Source organism: Syngnathus typhle, linkage group LG13 (genome assembly GCF_033458585.1).
Source record: "Syngnathus typhle isolate RoL2023-S1 ecotype Sweden linkage group LG13, RoL_Styp_1.0, whole genome shotgun sequence".
Taxonomy (NCBI): domain Eukaryota; kingdom Metazoa; phylum Chordata; class Actinopteri; order Syngnathiformes; family Syngnathidae; genus Syngnathus; species Syngnathus typhle.
Window position 1 is genome coordinate 6604456 of NC_083750.1, and position 17692 is coordinate 6622147.

At 44.1% G+C, this 17692-nt stretch overlaps 2 protein-coding genes across 5 annotated transcripts; one reads left to right on the top strand and one right to left on the bottom strand.

Moving 5' to 3' along the window:
* Positions 1–1463: 1463 nt before the first annotated feature.
* On the top strand, positions 1464–6888 carry LOC133165095 (uncharacterized). The gene is made up of 13 exons (XM_061294522.1): positions 1464–1610; positions 2005–2095; positions 2642–2848; positions 3136–3237; positions 3553–3703; positions 3927–4282; positions 4649–4756; positions 4938–5082; positions 5159–5460; positions 5558–5662; positions 5746–5887; positions 5960–6085; positions 6468–6888. The coding sequence occupies exons 2-13, from the start codon at positions 2006–2008 to the stop codon at positions 6518–6520; spliced, it is 1887 nt and encodes a 628-aa protein (XP_061150506.1). The 5' UTR covers positions 1464–1610; position 2005; the 3' UTR covers positions 6521–6888.
* hnrnpc (heterogeneous nuclear ribonucleoprotein C) lies at positions 6674–15851 on the bottom strand. Of its 4 annotated transcripts, none has more exons than XM_061294608.1 (10): positions 15684–15851; positions 14703–14773; positions 12227–12337; positions 10601–10885; positions 10152–10224; positions 9996–10046; positions 9673–9917; positions 9326–9439; positions 8616–8812; positions 6674–7972 (listed from the first exon to the last, which is right to left on the bottom strand). In XM_061294608.1, exons 3-10 carry the CDS (start codon positions 12231–12233, stop codon positions 7877–7879), a joined length of 1068 nt encoding a protein of 355 aa, XP_061150592.1. In that variant the 5' UTR covers positions 12234–12337; positions 14703–14773; positions 15684–15851; the 3' UTR covers positions 6674–7876. The 4 variants fall into 4 exon arrangements, with proteins under 4 accessions (XP_061150592.1, XP_061150594.1, XP_061150591.1 ...); XM_061294610.1 differs by having other exon boundaries at positions 10601–10866; positions 12229–12337; positions 15684–15850; XM_061294607.1 differs by lacking the exon at positions 14703–14773.
* Positions 15852–17692: the final 1841 nt, after the last annotated feature.

The window sequence follows — 17692 nt, forward strand, 5'->3', positions numbered from 1 at the left end:
GTTCAGGCCTAAATTTGTAGTCTTTGATTTGGGCATAAAGGCAAACACGTTTGCTTTGCTGTTTATAAAATGAAGTCTCAAAATCCTCAGATTGGCGGCTACAATTATACTTAATTGTCGTTGTAAAATGATTGAAGGTTCAAAATCCTCAGATCAGTTGCTTCAACTATACTTAATTGTCGTTGATGGGATCAGAAATTCACTTCGAGTCCATTAAAACATCACGCGTGACTACAAAAACTTTTGACGATTACTCCAATTTGTCTCGACGGTAATGTTTACAAAAGCAAGTAGACGAGGTTTGTCAAAGACTCAACTCGGTGCGAGGAATTTCCAGACGAGGCCCCCAGGCCAAGTCTGGAAACAAAATGGGGAATTTAAATTTTCAGAGCAAATTCAATTTCAATGGCATTTGATGTCGAGTGCCTTTCCTTTGTTACACGTTACGTTCGTAAAAGCCTTTGATGCTTGCAAAATATGAACGTTAGGGTCATTGAAGGTTCCGCACTCAACAAATTACTCAACTTTGTTTCATTGAAGTCTGATGATGGGAAAAAAATGTGCATATTTAGTGGGAATTGTTGCAAATGTATTTGTGTGTGTGTGGGCAAGTTGCATAATTGACGGGTTGATGTCGCGCCTCTCACCATGAGCAGCTAATCTGAGCTCTTTTGTTGTTTTTTTCTGACTGACCTCACATTGACATCCATGACCCCATTTTTGACACAAAGCATTGTTTCTTTTCACATGAGGAAAATCTGTACAAAACAAGTTTTTTGTTTTTCCATAAGGCATCTGATGGGCGAAACTCGCTCCTCTATTTCCTCTTCAGTTAATGTCAGAGGAATGCAAGATGGCTTGGCCACACAAGAGTTGGCATTGTTACGCTTTTTTGGTGTGTGAGTCACCGCATCCTGAAATAGGGGATACCGTGACTTGATTGACAGCTGGTATTCTGACTTGGCAATGTCAACTGAATAGTTGGTATTTTCAAAAAAGATATCCATCTCGTAACAGGCAGTTAGCGTCTACTTACCCGCTAACAGCAAGACGCACCACGGCGATAACCTCGATTTCGTGTACTGAAGATATTTGGGGTTAGGCGGAAGATTTTGAAGTCATTAGCAAGCTTATCGTAGTCACAAAAAAACTAAAGTTGGGCATTTCTCTGATGAATTTGTACCAGCTTCTCCGGACGTTCCTGACACATGACATAGTTTGATGTCATTTAAGAAATGCAATAATTATCTCGCAATATCAGTATTGGGAGAAAAAGATGTATAGGATAATAATTATTATTCCTGATAAAATAGGATTAAGTGGACATCATTAAATTCCCTTCTAGCCAAATTATATACAGTACTTCTGTTTTGCGAGCGAGCACTTGAGTCTGCTTCACGCACATGTGACTGACTGCATCAGGGGAAAAAACCTTTGCGTCATTTCTGCCCTGTTGAGGAAATGAAAATGTACCTTGCAGGCAGGTGAGTGTCTTCCAGGTGCCACGCCTTAGCCGCATCATATTTAAGGCGAGCACCTGCCTCCCGGACGCATTCTCCCACTCCGAGGAAAAAGAAAAAAGGAGCACGTTATCCAAAAGACTGTATCAGGTAAGTCTCTTCAGATTGACATTCAGGCTACATTGTATTATCCACTCGGGGTGTATTTTTGAAACAAATATTAACATATTTTGGCTCATTTCAAATGGTAAAAATCCATTCGCTTATTCTGCTTATCCGAGGTCGGCGACTTTATTTTTAATTGGGAAATTCACATCACGATGAAAAGGAACGAATGGGAGATTTAAAAGTTGGTCTAAAATTCAGCAATTAGCCTCAGCAGATGTTCATTTTTAAAACTGAGTCATAAATGACTGAGATGAACATTTGTGTGTTATTGATTTAGGCAAACCATTTTTTTTTTTTTCGGTTCTGGCAAATATTGACATGCTCTAAATATTCAAGATTCAAGAGTGATGTTCTTTTTCCTCCCTCATCTGTTTAGAATGCATCGAGGACTCATTCTGGTTGTGGCCACCTTGGCGCTTCTGGCCACTGCGCGGGGGACGGCCCATTTGACGTTTGACAGCACCATGGTTTGTTTGACTCACAATTGTCTTTAATGTTTACAAAAAATGCATCGGTAGATTGAGAACCGCTGGAGGCAATTTTCTTTCATTTTTATCAACGCCACTACTCATTTTCCTTGACGGTTACAAAACAGGTTTGATTGCTTTATTAAGACGCCTACCTAAAAACACAAAGTGGCTTAACTGACGCAAAAAAATCCAATGGAACTCTATTTAAGATTTATTTTTGTTGCTTTGTATTTACATGAACTGGATTTAGAGACAATCATCGCTTTGATCAGAAGATTTAAACAACTTATTTATTGACTGAATAGTAGACGCCTGTAATTTGTGACCAACTGGGACTGGCCCAGCCCACAAATGACCAAAATCTGCAAATAATTGACTCCCACTGACATATATTAGGAGAAAAATAACAAACTACCCCCCTAAAAAAAAAGAAAAAAAAAAAAAAAAGAAACAAATGGTTGTGTCTACCCTGTTTCTCGAGAAACTTTGCGACTTGCTTGCTTAAGCGATGAAAAGTAAACCTTTGCGTGGTGTTTTCTCCAGGCCAACGTCACCCGGGATGGCTGCGACGAGACCAATCTCTGTCTGGAGGACCCGACCGACTGCGACCCTGTGAATAACACCGAGTGTCTGTTTGCATCCTTGAACGCAATGATGATCATGTCCCCCGACGGCTTCAACCTGTCTGTGGCTCTCAGTGGAAACTCCTCGGGATTGATCGGCTTTGGACTCACGCAGAATTTCACTACGGTGAGAGGCCACCTTGACAAAAGGAATGGCCAAGAACATTTTGATGCCGCATACTAGAAATCACCTAAATCCAACTATTTACTGACCTTTCAAATGAAGGGAATTACCGAGAACCGTCCACATTGTAGGAATCTGAAATACAGCCAAGTTTGCCAAATCTTGCTCATTTATGTTTCTCATTAGGACGAGAACGCGTTTGGTTTAGGGATCCGAAAATTGCTGGTCCAAATGCTCGGTTGTCTTGGACTGAATGAGTGAACTCTTCGTCCCTCTTTGTCTCCTCACAGAATGACACGCAGCTGTTTGTGTGTGGAATGGACAGCAACGATACGTTTTTCTTTCAAACCTTGTTGAGAAGCTCAGATGGTACTCTGACGCCAAACGAGAGGGTAAGCCTTGCTTTCTTCCTTCCTAATCTTAAAATCATGTGAGCACTTTGCACTTTAGTCCGTCTTCCGTTTGGTAAAACCTGTTCCTGTGTCAACTCCAGTGAAATTTGGCAGCGGAACGGAGAACCTTTTCTGCCAAGCCGAGAACAATTAGCTCAAATGACACGGCCCAACAACTTTTTTTGTTTTCTTTAAATTGCAAATGAAAGTAAAGCTCTCCATCTATTTTTTTGGGCAGTCTGCTTTGATGACAAACAAAGGGAAGGAATTTTTTAGGGGAGGGGGATTTGATGCTTTCCTTTTGTCTTTCCTTAGACCACGACTCAGATTCGCAACAATCTGAACGGGACCCTCATCCAATGCGAGTTTATCATTCCTAATGTAAACACAACTATGAACGGCGAGATGATGGACGGGACCACTTCCTTTGTGGTCCTGGGAAACGGGGAGGTGAACATGAGCACCAGTAAGCGACCAGTCTTTTCTTAAAACAGCAGCTTTCACACCCGCACTTTGACAGAGCGACATTACAACCCGAAGACCACTTGATTTTGTTCGCACATGTCAACACACGTCACCGAGGGAAATTACAAGCGCAAGGCTGAACAATTGCGCATATGACAAGGGATTCCAATCTAGAAGTGGACACTTCAAAGTGTCTAAGGCACTTGTGCTTCTGCCCCCTTCAGACCGGACAGAAAGCTTCACGCCAATTCTGAACAGCGATCGGGTGAACCTCACCGACGCTCAAGGCACCATCATTGACCCCCCCGTCGTCCCCCCGGTCGTCCCCCCCGTTGTCCCCGTCCCCCCCGTTGTCCCCGACCCTCCAAGAGTTCTGAACATCAACCGGGTCGGCTGTGGAAACACCAAACTGTGCATTGAGTCGCCCGACGACTGCAACCCCATGAGCGATAGCGGGTGTCTTTTTACATCTTTGGCAACCACCACCAACGCCACGGCGGGAACCTTTGACATCATGGTGGAGCTCGCTGGCGAGTCCAACGGATACGTGGCTATGGGGCTGACGGCAACCGCGTCGGAGGTGAGGCACACTACGATCACAGACTGGTCCATTTGGAGACTTTGACCTAAAATTATTCAAGTATTGGGTGTCCAAAGAAAATCTCCAAATTTATGAATTCAAAATTGTTAAACCAACGAGAACATTTACTTCATCAAACCAAATATATGTCAAACAGAATCTCTTCAAATTTTTATCACACAAAAAAGCACAAAATGTAGTAGCAGAAATCTGTGGGGGGGGGGGTTTATGAGTAAACGCTAAAAATCCCTAACCCAATAATGCCTGACCAGAAAATCAGGGAATTTGATTTAAGTGTCAAGTCTACATCCCCATTAACGGAATATAACGCTAAACCAAGAGCGCTTTCTACGTTTGTCTCCGCAGGGTGTCACCGATTTGTTCATCTGCGGAAGAAACAGCAGCAACGACTCATCTATAATCGGCCGACTGGCCCGAAACAACACCGACAATTCTCTCACTGAATTGGTTGAGGTGAGGCTTCCAATTTCCATGAACACATTTCTGAGTCCTAAAACAGCAGACTTAAGTCTCACCTAAATCATGTGACTTAAGTCAGCTACCTCTGCTTTTGGTTGCTCTGCAAATCCTCCTTCGCCTTTCATTGGCTGCCAATTGGTCAACATGTCGACCCGCTGTATCTCCACCTTCATAGGATCTGGCCGATCCGGATATTGTTGTGAACGGAACGTCCATCCGCTGTACCTTCACCATTGTCGGCATCAACTCCACTGCCAGCAGACAAACTGTCACCGGAACCCAGAACATGGTCTTGCTGGGAAATGGAACCATAAATGGAGGTAAGCGAGATCCTTGAACCCATTGGTCATCACAAAGACATTCCTCACCTCATCTCACCTTCCTTCCTTCCTTCAGGTATGATTGGTAACTTCAATACCATTGAAAACAGCGCAACTTTGGACATCACAAACCCCTCAGCTAACATCGACATCAATCCGGCGGTTGCGTTGCCCTTGAACATCTCCCGGGAAGGCTGTGGTAGCACGAACCTGTGTGTGGCGAGCCCAGAGAATTGCGACCCCTTGACCGCCCCCATGTGCCAGTTTGTGGCATTCAATGTCAGCGTTTCCGATGCAAATGAATTCAACATGACCGTCCGTCTGAGGGTATATTCCATGGGCTACGGTGCCATTGGACTGGCAGCAAACGCACAACAGGTGAGGCATGTTGCCAGATCAAATGGCGTCCAACCAGACCCAAGGGAGCCAGACCCAAGTGTTGATCACCAACATTTTTCCCCCTATTTCTTTACAGGGCACAAGCCAAATTTTTGCCTGTGGAAATGACAACACTGGAATGCCCTTTGTCAGAACCTTCCTCATAAACAACCCTAATAACACTTTAACTGCAAACAGCAGGGTGAGTGAGACTCCCGCTTGACCATGGCTGCAGACTTTGTCATTGTCCAATTGTGATTAACCAAAGTAACTGTGTGTCCACAGATCATTATGAATCCCATTGTCGATGTGGCGAACAGGTCCATCCAATGCCAATTCACAATCATCAATTTAAATGGGGTGCAAACCAGGGAGACCAACGGCACAATCGCAGACGTTCTCCTGGGAAACGGAACGCTGACTGGAAGTAAGTCCGCACAAGCAAAAGCAAGGAAATAAATGTTTCCCAAGGTCTCAACTCTTTTTCGTTGATCTTCAGGTATGCTCGGCCCCTTTAATTTCAATCTGACCCGGCGAGTGAACCTCACCTCACCCACCGGTACCATCAGCAATGACGACGGTGGTGATATGATGAACGGTGCACGGGCCCAAAGGAGCAGTGACGGTAAACCAAGATTGTATTTTAAACACAATAGCAACTTCAAAGTGTTCCCATAGCTCAAACACAGAGGTTGGGCCTGGCCTCCTCAGGTTTCCTGGGTTCGCTTCCCTGAACCACTTGAGAGAATTGAAGACGACAATTCTCCCAGTCTTAACACCAGCCCCCCCCATGTAATTAAGATTTAAAGACAGACAGATGTTTTGCAATCTGTCAATTTGAGTTCCTCATATATATAGTTCCAGAACCTTTACACATTGCCCCCATGGTTCCTGAAAGTCCAAATTGGGTCTCCAAAACCTTCCCATTACATTTTGTAACACACAAGTGACAGAGATAGTCGCGAGAATCAAAAAGTGATGTTTTGTCTTTTCTCTCCCCGGTACAGCCTTGCTGGTCCTGCTGAGCCTCGTCACGCTGCTGGCGATGCTCCAAAGCTAAGACGGGTCAGGACAAGCGGCAGACGAGGAGCCCGTCCGTCCGTCCGTCCCGATGACATTTACAGCGCTTGCTGTACGCCTGTGAAACTACCACATCGTGTGTTCCAATAGCCTTTTTCTTTTGTCTGTTTGCATATAATCTTTTTCAACAGCGTTGCCCGGCACTTTGACAGCCCGCGTGACTGGTGTGACGGGGAGCCGCGCCATGAAGGCAGATCAATAGACTCGTCTAGTCTGACGAGTTGGAACTGTTTGAGTTAGAAACCCAGCCCTGATCATAATTATTTCTTGTGCGTCTTTGTTACGTGTCAGCAATGTAAATTATTTATGCCTATCTAAAAATGTGCACCAATAAAGTTGAAACTATGAGTCCTGTTCTGGCCCTGTTTGGAGGCAATTTTATCCAAACAGCGGGAAATATTTCATTACGCAATTACTTAAGACACATATGCCCAAAATGCGCTCTGCTGAACCATCTACACAGAACAATGAGTTTTTCTTGTCAGGAGCTATTCAGTTTTGATTTGTAGGCTTTTCCCTTTATTCTGGAACATCCAGCATAAACCTGGCCAAAAAGACAGCCCAAGTATGCTCATTTGGTTTAAAGTAGCCATTTTAGGCTCATTTGATCAATTTGGGGATCTTCAAATAAAGACTGGGAGATTTTGTACCATTCGTACTCACCTCATCAAGTTGAGTTGCTACCATTGCCCACGGCATGTGCACGACAGCCGAGTTTCACAACTGGGCACCAAACGCAGAACTCTAAACAAACAATGCTTGTATAATTCTGCCGCAATTAAATTCAAGGAAGGCGTTGAAGAGCGCGGTGCCGTGCGTGGCCTCGCCTCACAGTGGAACGCCAAGTCTTCAAGGTTAAGGTTAGTGGCACCTGCGGCTGACGATTCGTTGCCTGCGAGGGAGGGCCTCATTTCCTTGTCAATTAATTATGCAAAAAGCCGTCATGGCATTTTAATATTTTATTGCAATTTATTCCTTTACAGTAAAACAGAAGTTGAATAGTATTTTTAAAAAAACGGACACGCAAGGAGGTGAAAGCCACCGACAGACAGACGACGAGGGAAGCCAACAAACGAGTCTACGAGAGCTAAAAGGAAAAACACCACGAACGCGCAAACATGTAGGCAGTTGCGACGTGCTAAAAGAGGCTACACAGCAAGTCACAAATGAACACAACAACTGCGTGTGCGCTTGCACGCCATGCTCCTTTACGTGCACGTCAGCTTTTTTTGAAATCGTTGTTGTCACATGATAAAACTGAAGTCCGGGTTCCTACTATTAGCGTTCTACCGCAGCGAGGTGCGGCGCGGTTGGTGGGGTGGGGCGGCTCGGCGGCCTACGAGTCGTCTTCGCCATTGATGCTGTCGCCGTCGTCATCCCCTTCTACGTGCTCGCCTTCTTCCTCCTCCTCCTCCTGCTCTTGGCTCTTCACCTGCGTGAGAGAAATTGTCACAATAACGCAACTGCAAGTGAAGACGTAACACAGCAGACCGCTTCAAATAAATTGACATTTAAACGAAACAAGAAAAGGCAAAAGAAAAGGATCACGCGTGTCAGCGGCGGGACGGTCACAGACCAATATTTTTAGAGTCAGTTATTCAATTGGTAATTGGATCTGTCAGGTGCATAATTGGATGGAAATTGATTTCCGATCAAAATAATTGATTTTGCCGGTTATTTAACAGAAAATGTCTATCTGAACAAAACTAAATGAGTGAAATCACAACAGAGGGAGCGGCAACGTACTCGCCAATGTTTTGCTAGTTCAGCTTTAACAATGTTTTTTTTACTGTGGCTGCAACAAGCAACTTTTGCAATGTTTTTCCCATAAATTGTATAATATTCACCCAGTAGTTTCATTCCGGGCATGTCAGCAAATAGGTGAAAACGATCATTGTTTTCCAAAGCAAAAGCAGAGAAATCATTTGCTCTCATGAAGGACTCCGGAAATGGCAATATTTAAAACTGAAATTGGCACAATGTTAATTTACACCGGGCCTCCGAGCAACTAATAACCAAAATAGCTGTCCATTATTTTGATGATCTATTCATTTATTTGTAGGTTTCGGTCATACCTCTTCCTCTTCCTCCAGGTGGTCCGTCTCTTCATCCTCCTCATCCTCATCCTCCTCCTCGTCTTCCTCCTCCTCTTCCTCGTCAGTGTCATTCAGCCCCTGGCTGTCCCGCTCCCGCTTCAGGGCCTCGTCTTTCTTGCTGCCTGGGTGAGGCGGAGAGGTCACCTCGCCTGGCTCGGGCTTAATGCCTTTGGACTCTGCCGGAACGCAAACGTGACAAAATTAGCTTCCCAGATGTCTGCTATGCCAGCTTTTAATTTTCAAGTGTTTGGAAAATGATACTTTCCTGGCCGAGCAAGGCTTGTTGATATTCTGAGAGGGTCTACTAATAACAGACACACCTACCAAATTTCACTTTGCAATGTAAACCCTAACTAACTAAATAAAACTTCACTTGGTTGAAAAATTTGACGGCATTCCCGTCTTGTCAGGTGAAGCTCGGGGCATTTGCGGCTCTATTCAGGATAGACATGCCTATCAAATTATACGCCGCTGAGTAAACAGGGCTTTTTACTTTTGGTGTTTTATGCTCCACCCACACGCAAAACCCTAAACTGATTACGAGCAATTGAACTTCTCAAAGATCTGCATTGCTGGCAATTTATGCTCACCGATTTTGTCTTTCGGTTGACTGTTAATTGCAATGTGCGCCAGCGAACAAAATGGCTGATTTCTCAGCTCTCGTCGCCACCGTACGTTAATTCTCCTACCTGACTTCTTGCTGTGGTCCTTCTCCATGCGCTCCAGGCTTTCCAGGAGGTCGTCCACTTTGCTCTTAATTTGAGTCAACTCGCGTTTGATGGTCTGCAGCTCGTCGACTTTTACTGTGAAGAAATAGGGAAAATGTATTTTTCCAAGGTTTGTGATGCACAGTGTGAACTCCTGCTCATCTTGGCTCATCTTTTGGCAAATTTTGGAGTTTGACGTGCGCTACCACAACAGCGTGCACTTATCCTCACGGGAGTTGCGGGTGTGCCGGGAGCTAAATTCCAAATACGGTCCGTGTAAAATGCAGCTGGGTCTGGTATGTATGTAAACGGGGCTTAAGTGCACTCACTACTTCTAGATGAGTAAGCCCTCTGGCTGCTCTTGGAGGACGAAGAGAAGCTGCTCTTGGTGCGCCGGCTGCTTCCTCCTCCTCCACCTCCTCCTCCTCCTCCTCCTCCTCCTCCACCACCACCGCCACCACCGCCACCACCGCCGCCGCCACCACTGAGGCTGACCCGCGGGCGCTTGGACGGGATGACGGCGCGGGACAGTGGCGGAGGTGGGGCGGGCACACGGGACGGGTAGGAGTACATTCTGCGGTGCCAAAGGAAAAAGGCATGAGGCCGCTTTGCGCTAGAGTCGTTTCCAGAGTCAAGGTGACGGCGGGCTCACCTGTCGTAGTAATCTCTCTGGAAATCATAGTCCAGTTCAAAGGAGGAACTGCTGCATGGGGGGAAAAAAGGAACACCACCATTGAAGCTTGCCTTGGAACGATGGCTAAAATTCTAAATGGTGTTTGAGTACTAAGAGGATAGTGGCTGCACTTACCTGTACATGTCTCCAGCTGAACGTTTGGTGGTTTTGGAACGATGCGGTTTGGGCTCCCCGGCAAGGTTAATGTCTGAGGGAAAAAATAGATTCAAAGAAAGGCTCTCAAGGTACCTGGCTGCATAGTCCTAGTTACTTGAAGTGCCATGAAGATGGTTGCAATTTACGCTTCCATTTGATGGAGTACCATTTTTGCATCTCTCACGAGGCAGTCTCCATTTTTGTCAACTGTTCATTATTTGGCTTAGTACGGCTCGAGCGACTGACCCAAAGGCACATTTGAATAACTTTGCTTAGTTTCCCAAACGAACAAAAGTGCCATCGTGCGATTCAACGTGCGCCAAGAACAGAGTGCTGGTGTGCGTAGTAATGTGTAACTCTGAACACCACGCTGTCCAAAAAAGCGCACTCCATTTGCCTATCATCAAAAAGGTGGGGGTCTTTCTTACCGAGCACTTGGCCGACAATCATCCGGCCATCCTCGCCGGCGACGGCAGAGCGGGCGTTGCGCTCATTGGCGTACTGCACAAAAGCGTAGCCCTTGTGCACGGAGCAGCCCACAATCTTGCCATACTTGGCGAAGATGGCCTCCACGTCGGCCTTGGTCACCAGCAGGGTGTTGAGGTTGCCGATGAACACACGCGAGTTGAGCGAGCGCGGATCTGTCTTGTTTGTCACGTTGCTGGCGGCCATCAGGCTGGCGGCGGTCGAACGGCTGCCGGGGTCAGTAGGGGACATACACACAAACAAACAACACACGGTCGTTTAGCCAATGGGTGACGCGCGAGAAGCTTCGACGTCTTCCACAAAGAGCTGGAAGGGTCTGTAGAACAGGGCCGTTACTTGGACGCGGATCTTCACCGAGGAACTCGTGTTGTCAGGGCTGCGCGCGATTCGGTTAAACCTACCAAACCGATTCAGGATTGCCCTGAAATTTTAGAGAGTTGAATTAAATTTGGGGTTCAATCTCCTGTCGTCAACTACTAAGTTTTGGACAATTTCCTCAAAAGGCACAGTGGCTAATGTTGAAGTCGACAAAACCCCGTTTGTCTTTTCATTCAAGGAATTCTTGGCTTTGGAAATCACTGACCATTTTGTGCTAGTGAGAAGTGCAATAGGAAAAAAGAGCCACAAGTAGACGGCAACCTGCAAGCAAGAGTTCATTATCATCATGTGACCATGTGTCCATATTAGACATTCAGATCATTTAAAACAAAAGCTGACCAAAAAGCAGATGGAACGCGGGTGTCCGCACCAATGCTACTTCTACTAAGAAGCACCTTGTCCAAGCCAACTAGAGAGGACAACTTAAGCACCTCACTTGGTCATTTGACATTCATCACATCGCCAGCAAACTCAAATTGGGGCTCCATCATGTTCATATTGTGCAAACATGGTGCAGGATCTGCTCCAATTGCCACGTGTGCTCAACTTAACAACACAACAAACATCACTTAAAAAGTAGATGGGTGAGTTTATTCCCCCATATGATACCCTAATTATTCATGTAAAATTGCTCATTGATGCCGTCTCATACAAAGCATGCAGTTTAATTTAGTAGTCATCTTAAGATTACCACAACAACAAAAAGTCATTTGAAATAATACCTTCAAAAGACATAGATGACAGTGTATTTAGATATTGAGCTTGTTTTTTTGGTACCAATAATGTTCAATTCAAAAGGTGCCTCAAAATGGATGCTAGTTGAATAGATATGCAAATGAAGGCTCGCCGCCTATTAACAGCCAGACACCGGACGTTGCGGGCCAACTTTGGAGGAAAAATAAAAAAATCTCGTCTGTTCCTCTGCAAATTGTGATGGAGTAACAAGATGGTGTTGGACTGCAATAATGTAACAGATTACGTCCAAGCGGTTTATGCCGGATCGATGCGATGTCGTGACGATTATGTAACGAGCGTTTTGTGCCACGGGAACGCGAGACCCCCACCAGAGTTGAACAATTAAGCAACCCCCACAGAGCATACATGAAACGGCAGTGACATCAACAGTGACTGCCTCTTGAGAGGATGCAGGGGTGCGTGTGTGTGGGGGTTGTTTAGGTTGGTCGTGACTCACTCCATAGCGTCTGTGTGCAGGGCAGTCGTCTGTTGTGTCTGACACTGTGGGCTGGGGCTGACTTTGGCCTGGGGTCTCGGACCTTCACCTTTTGGCCTGAGATTTTTAACTGAGGCGAAAGAAAAACAACAACCACATACACCTGAGTCATGCTAAGCAGGGGTTACAGCGCAGCAAGTCTTCTTACCTGTGTGCAGTGCAGATAGGTGGCGAGTGTCAACAAAAACAAGCCACCTCGGTCGGCTAGCTACCATTTCCAAAACTAAGACATGCATGCAGAACATTTTCTACAACGCGACGGCTAGGCGACGACTGACTTCAAGTACCAATCCCAATTTCACAGAGATAAAAGGAACCATTTGGAGGAAGCTGCAGGCACACTGGCCTTTTGTTTAGGTTCTGCTCTCCACTGGGTGTCATTTCTTTTGGTGAGAGTTTTTTTACATTTCATTCTTAACGACTGTCGAGGACGGTTCACACGGTTGTGATTGAAGATCTCAATGGAAATCACCTGATGGCCATTTCTGTTTGTTCAAAAACAAAGCATTCTTTTCCCCTCATATCCCTTAAGGGCCAAATACGTACGTCCTCCTGCAGCAAATTAGCATTGCCGGCCATTGAGGGTGGGGTGAGTTGATTTGTGCATGTGCTTAAGGGAGTATCGTTTTTGTGGCAAATTGATATTTTCCTTTCATTAGGAAAGCATGAAAAATGCATTTTGGTGTTTTACAGTTTGCATAATTTTGCTTTTTGGTTGTCCTTGCTTCAGATCGGGATTGCCCGGCCTTGCTGAAGGTCCGACCGTGACTGCGTTGCATCTCATCTTCAGCTCATTTGCTTCTGCCTAAAAAAAGTTTAACATTCTTCTTAATTTTCCGTCGGGTTTTATTTCTATTGAATTTTCCATTTTCTATTGTTCGGGCACGTTATGCAAAAGTCTGTCCTTTTAGTTGCAATTTAGGAGCGGAGGGGTCTTTTTCACTAGCCAAAGCAAGTTCATGACATTTGCTGCTTTGAGTGTACTTGGAAATTACTCGAAGGATCGCATGGAGTTCCTTCAAAACGTGTCAGTAAACACGTTTCATTGGCCTCATGTAATGAACTCAAGCATGCCATTATTATTGTATCAAAGGTTGCGTTTTGCCGGGAGCAAGCGGCAAAAAAGTGGTGAAGGTATGAACGAGGAAGTTGACTGAAGCTCGCCTGACACGTTTTTCAACATGCATTCAAATAACTTCCTCCTTCATGTGCGTCAATGAGCGCAGGAATGCTTAAAAGGAGTCATTGCAAAACAACGATGAGAAGGGAAACTCACAACTGCTTATTACGATTAAAATTACCGCTGTCAGGTTTGATGCTAGGATGGTCCAGGGTGGATGATTGTGGCATGGCAGATATGTTTGGCATCAGGTGCTGCCAAGTACAAGCTTAGCATTGAAAACATGGAACTGGATCTACGTGGTTCATAGTAATTAAATAGTTTCACACAATGATCAAGGCATCTAGTGTTGCTGCAGAGCAACTATTTTGAATATGCTTTTTCTAAATATATCTCTACTGGGGAAAAAAAAAAAAGTCTGGCATGAAAATGTCAACTTCTATTTCTAACGAGAACAAAAAGTCATAATAAATACGTCACTTATCTTTTGTGGGAATTTGCATGAATGAAAATCAATTGTGCTTGCTGACATTTGTGATTTCTGATGTGTTTGTAAAAGTGGAGTATCAGAATAGCATCTTAAATTTATATTTTTTGGCTGCTGCCTACATTTTCAAATACGATTGAAATGTCACCATCACCCTTTAGAAATCCGCTTTGTGGGGTCTTGCGTGTGTGAAAATTCAATTGGTGATGCAACCCTTCTCAATTTCATTTGTGCTCCAAGTGCAGTTTTGTACAGTAACTACTTCATTGTTGTATCTTGATGTAAATCTCACGAGTCTGTCATCCCCCCCCTATTGCTGCTTCGTGACATCCCTAAAGGGCAAAACGTTTTGTTAGTTATACATTCTTCTGTCAAAAATTTCAATGACAAGTCAAACATTTTCTTTACAATCATATGTTCTATGCAACCCCACTTATCTAAACATGTTAACTGTCATGATGGTAGTATTGCATTTGTGGAATATGAAGAAAAATCCTGCCCTTAGTACCAATCTCAGAGGGCTGCCATTTGCCCTGTACTGAAAATGACATCACAGTGCTTGTAACGGCTCAGCGTCATTGCTGTCCTGATTTCTGGATTTGATTATGTGAGAATCGTATTTCATATGTCAAGTGTTTTTCTCTGGTGCCAATTACAAGGTCTAATATGCAAAAAGTATTGAGAGATCTTTCACTGTAGTCCTTTAGTAGGTATTGTCACATATATGTTGCTTTCTTTCCCCTTTCACAATCTCTATTGTACAAAGTACAATTTTGACACAAAATAAAACTTGAACTGTGTGTGTGTATTGGATTTTTGACTGCTTACATTTTTATTTTTTTATGTCACCATGAATGTGATTTTCAGTTTCATCTCCCTGCTGCAGCTCATTGGGACCACTACAGAGGCAAATTAAAAGGGATGTGACGTTTTCTTTACTTTCAAAATATAAACCACCATCATACTCTTTCAGTGAAACAGGCTTTTAATTAAGCAACAAATCTGGGGTCACGTGTAGTCCAGATAAAATTGGAAGGAAAAAAAAAAAAGTCCCCTTGTCCTCAAAATGGCCCCCGTCCTCAAAATGGCCCCCCGTCATCCTCATCATCACCACGGGAGGGAAAAAAACACTTTCCAAAAATAAAAATAAAAATTACCGACTGTTCAGTCTGAGCCAGAAAAGCAAAACTAGTTTTAAAAAATGACCGACACTACATGAGCAAACACGTTCCGATAGCGCCACCGTCAGGCTTCAAAGTGAATCAAACCCTTGCGCTTAACCTAGCCGTGGCTAGGATTAAAGGCTAGCGTGGCTAATGTTAGCCTGGGTGCTAAAAAAAAGGCGCAGTAAGCATGTCAATATCCACCCAAAAAATTGCAAAACCAGCAAAAGTCTGCGTCGTGTGGTCGATAATCAGGGAGGGGAGTTAAAACTAGCAAACCAGACGAGCTAACTAAGGCTAGTTTAGCCATGTGTGCGTGAGTGAGGAGGGAAGGTAATGGAAGGGAGGGTCGTCGTCGCCTAAAAAGCGTGCCAAAAACACATCAGTCCAGTCAAATTGTAGGTTTCCTCAACAACCGCCACAAAAATCAATCTAGGCCAACTTGCAAAACTGGAAGAAACTGCAGCTAGAGTGCCTCCAAAGGTGTTTTTTGTCGTTCAAATCACAACATTTTTTTAATCTGGGAGCAGCAGGAGGAGGATGGCGACTAGCTCGGCAAAATCGAAAAAGCATCGCGGGAAAAAAAATCCAAAAAGAAAAGAAAAAGGAAGGAAAAATGAAAAATAGCTGGGAACAAAATACTCACCGCGACCCTTTATGAGCACAAAATGCCTTGCTTTTCGGTAAAATCGCTCAAATTTTGTGATATTTAGGTCGTCCTTTAGGCGAGCGCAGGCTTCTTTTAGTGAAGCCTCCGGTGAGCAGCGAGCGAGGCAGCTAGCTTTAGTCTTCAGCTAACGTCAAGGCTAATGGCGCATTAGGGGGGCGCTGCTTTTGCTGCACGACGCGACACGAGCGAGCGGGAGGGGGGCGGGTACTTTTCTCCGCGCAGTGAAAAAGGGCCCGCTCGTTCCTGGGGTGACGCCGGTGTGCCTCGTACTTAGAACCGCGCTCACTTGTTGTCGAATAAGCAGATCTTTTTATTTTCCCAGGAGATAAATTCAAAACTAATCACACGCCCATAGAACGTTTGATTAAGTAATTCCCGACTCGTATCCTAGCACCAAATATAATACGTCTAGTCATCATCATTGTGGGACAGCAAGTCAACAACATCGTCGCTGCTGAGTCTGCCAGCAGAGTGTGCTGTTGGACTATGTCAGTAGAGTCGAAACGTATTCAAAACACAAAGCAAGTAATAATGAGTAAACGTAACATGGGGACTAATACACGAATTCCAATATTTTTCCCCAAACCTAAATAAACACAAGTAGCGGTTGAATGGTTTACACTCCAACCCAATTGTCTGTACAAAAACATTCTTAAAAACCCAGCAGGTCTTGAAAAATGGGGATAAACTACTGACCATAACAAACCTCCAATACTGGTTTAGCTCCCCCTAAAATGTACTCACGGGCATATATTCTTTATCTACTGCAAGAACTATTACTGTTACTGAAGAACCATTGTGACCACTGTATTATACTGCCACCAGGTGGCCAAGGCGCGCACACCCGAAGGAGCAGCATCACGTCGGTTAAATCAAAAGATGTGGCCAAAACTATTTCATACTTTACATCCCATTAAATTATGTCACAACTGTATGTTTTTACATCTTATCATAAGTATTATAGAGCGCCATTGTCGTAAAGTTTGGCATCTGACAGAGACAATAAGAATGTTTGACTCACTTGAATCAAAATGAAACCGTCGTATTGCTTCATCGCAGATTTAATTAATTAATACATTGTAATAATAATAATAATAATAATATTTTTTTGAAGCAATACCAGATTATGACCACATGGCCTTCTCATCAATGATTAGTAAAATCATGCGAGTTGCATTCAGCTGAGATCCAAAAAAATGTTTATATATCTTAATTTGATCTGACTCTTGGGCCAATTGTCCATCTGGTTCTGCAGCGTTTGTTTACGACTGTGCGTGCGAGTGTGTCTGCGTGCGCGTGCATGTGGCAGTGTGGTTTCCTGGGATTCTTCAATAAAAAGTCCGTCTTGCCTTTCCAGACGGTAACCAGATCTGTCCTTTGTGCACCTCCTCCGTCAGGCTCATTTCGGGAGCAGATGTTTCAAACGAGGGTCTTCATCTCCCCAACATCGAGGTTATGATGACATCTCCGCGTGTGATGGCAAGAACATGTTAGCTCGATTTGTTCACTGACCATACTCCCTCAGTGTTTTAGGAAGAGAATTTGTGGCTAAATGCACACGGCAGAGCTTTTTAACAACAATCTAGATTGCAAGTAGCCTACAGACAATAACATCAGAGCCACCTAATAGGGTGTTTGGAGGTCATTGCCATTGATCTGAGAAAAAACAAAAATATTGGTTTGACTTCTAACAGCTGTTGCTAATATTTTGAAGCAATAGGAGGTCATCAAACTATAATAAGAAATAACTTTCAAGTGTGATAACGCTTTGGTCTATCGGAGTACTGCATGCTCAGTGTACAAAGGCTAACAATAAAACATATCTAATATTCAATATCAATATTACTAATTGTTAGGTCTAAATACTATGACAAGGCTTTACTTAAATTATTCCAACACTAATAATTTAAATCTTGTGCTTGATTTTTTTGTTTTAATAATTATAATAATCATAATTTGCACATATTTCATATACTTATGATATA